Genomic DNA, 1,891 nt, shown 5'->3' on the forward strand with positions numbered 1-1,891 from the left:
TTCCAGGAAATGAATGCTTAATGTGCTTCTAGTGAAGCTAATCTTGCTAAAAGTATATCTTCGTGAAAAGCTAGCACAGATTTACTCGGGAGTTTCCTGTATTCTGTGCATTGAGCTGGCTTTCTTCCGGCTCAGTTTCTCACAGCCAGCTCTCTTATATTGGCTTTGTTTCTATTTATATGGTGAGGTTGTCACACAGATTGTTTAACATGTATTTTTTGGGACATTCCCTAGGTATTTTCATCTGGCAAAAATGGGTGAACCTCAGCAAGTGAGTGCCCTTCCTCCGCCTCCAATGCAATATATAAAAGAATATACTGATGAAAATATCCGTAAAGGCCTGGCTCCAAAGCCACCTCCACCTGTAAAAGACAGTTACATGATGTTTGGTAATCAGTTTCAATGTGATGATCTGATTATTCGACCCTTGGAGAGTCAGGGTATTGAACGGTTACATCCTCTGCAGTTTGATCACAAGAAAGAATTAAGAAAACTTAATATGTCTATCCTGGTCAACTTTTTGGACCTCTTGGATATCTTGATAAGGAGTCCAGGGAGCATAAAGAGAGAGGAGAAACTGGAAGACTTGAAACTGCTTTTTGTTCATGTCCATCATCTTATAAATGAGTATCGCCCTCACCAAGCTAGGGAGACACTGAGAGTCATGATGGAGGTGCAGAAACGTCAGCGTTTGGAAACAGCAGAGCGATTTCAGAAGCACTTAGAGCGAGTTGTAGAGATGATTCAGAACTGCCTGGCTTCCTTGCCTGATGATCTGCCTCATTCAGAGGGAGGACTGAGAGTGAAAGTGGAAACAATGGATACTGATGATGGCTGCACCTGTATGGGACAGAGCGAAAAACAGAGAGAGCGTTCCGGTGGCAAGAGAGATCAGGTTTTGGACAAAGATGCAGCTATGTGTAGCATTATTGATGAAATGACATGAAGGAAACACTTTTTTTTTTTTTGTTCACTCACAGTAGTGAGAGGCAGAATGGATTCTGAGGGTATACATTGTATTTTGTTTTGCTGTTGTACAAGCAGCCAAAGCATTTATTGTGCACCTGTTAGTGGTTATGAGTAACAAGGCAGATGAAAATGTTTAGTATTTTGTGAGCTGTGTGTTTACTGGTAGAAACAAAAAAGTATACTTTTTCTTAAATGTATCATGTGAGGTGGTAGCCACACATTAAAGTAAGTTTTTTGTGTTGTACTTTCATTTGTCACTTTCTGCTTTTTTGGGTATGCTTCATTTTTTTTTTTTAGTTGCTTTATAGTGTGGAAGCAAGTAAGGGCTCTGACTGAGTGGAATTGCAGTTGAAAATTCCTCCATTTCAAATAAGTGCTAGTTGTTGACAATTTCAGTGTCTCTGTTCAGGTATGCATAATTCAATATTAAAAATAAAATGAGTGTCAAGTCTGCAAAATCCATTCCTTTCTAGCTTTGTAATAATATAACTGTACTAAAGAAAACCTAGGCATTCCTTTGTCACAGCTGTAATGCGGTGTAATTTGCCTTATAGAGAGACACTGTCAGGAATCTCAACAACTAAATGAATTGGATTTTAATTTTCTTAAAGCTTGAGCTTACAAAAATGCATCCTTTTTTTTTTTTTTTTACACACATAGATGCTTAGACTAACTTATATTTCCTGCGTAGTAATATAGATGCATGATGCAAATAATTTTGCAGTGCAGATGCTTTGTATTTGCCTTTTAGGTGGGCTCTTTGCCTAGCTGAGCATTTTTCCCAGGAAAGAGAGTCTGATTGGATGATTAGCCTTTATACTAATTGAGAACTTCTAAGTTTGAAAGAACCTGCAGGTATTCCATCGAGGGGAGGCTGTATCAACCATGTTTAAAGAACATTGAGTTGGAGCAATGCCCCCCT

The 1,891-nt window shown here is 38.7% G+C and overlaps 1 protein-coding gene across 1 annotated transcript; it reads left to right on the forward strand.

The window, feature by feature from the left end:
* Positions 1–238: 238 nt before the first annotated feature.
* Positions 239–1,213, forward strand: MED7 (mediator complex subunit 7). Its single transcript, XM_010281650.1, has one exon. The coding sequence runs from the start codon at positions 254–256 to the stop codon at positions 944–946; it is 693 nt and encodes a 230-aa protein (XP_010279952.1). The 5' UTR covers positions 239–253; the 3' UTR covers positions 947–1,213.
* The last annotated feature ends 678 nt before the right edge of the window (positions 1,214–1,891 follow it).

This window comes from Phaethon lepturus, unplaced genomic scaffold, assembly GCF_000687285.1.
Source record: "Phaethon lepturus isolate BGI_N335 unplaced genomic scaffold, ASM68728v1 scaffold36602, whole genome shotgun sequence".
Lineage (NCBI taxonomy): Eukaryota > Metazoa > Chordata > Aves > Phaethontiformes > Phaethontidae > Phaethon > Phaethon lepturus.

Coding starts and splice junctions, on each gene's coding strand:
- MED7 (XM_010281650.1), top strand. CDS start 254: ATGGGTGAACCTCAGCAAGTGAGTGCCCTTCCTCCGCCTCCAATGCAA.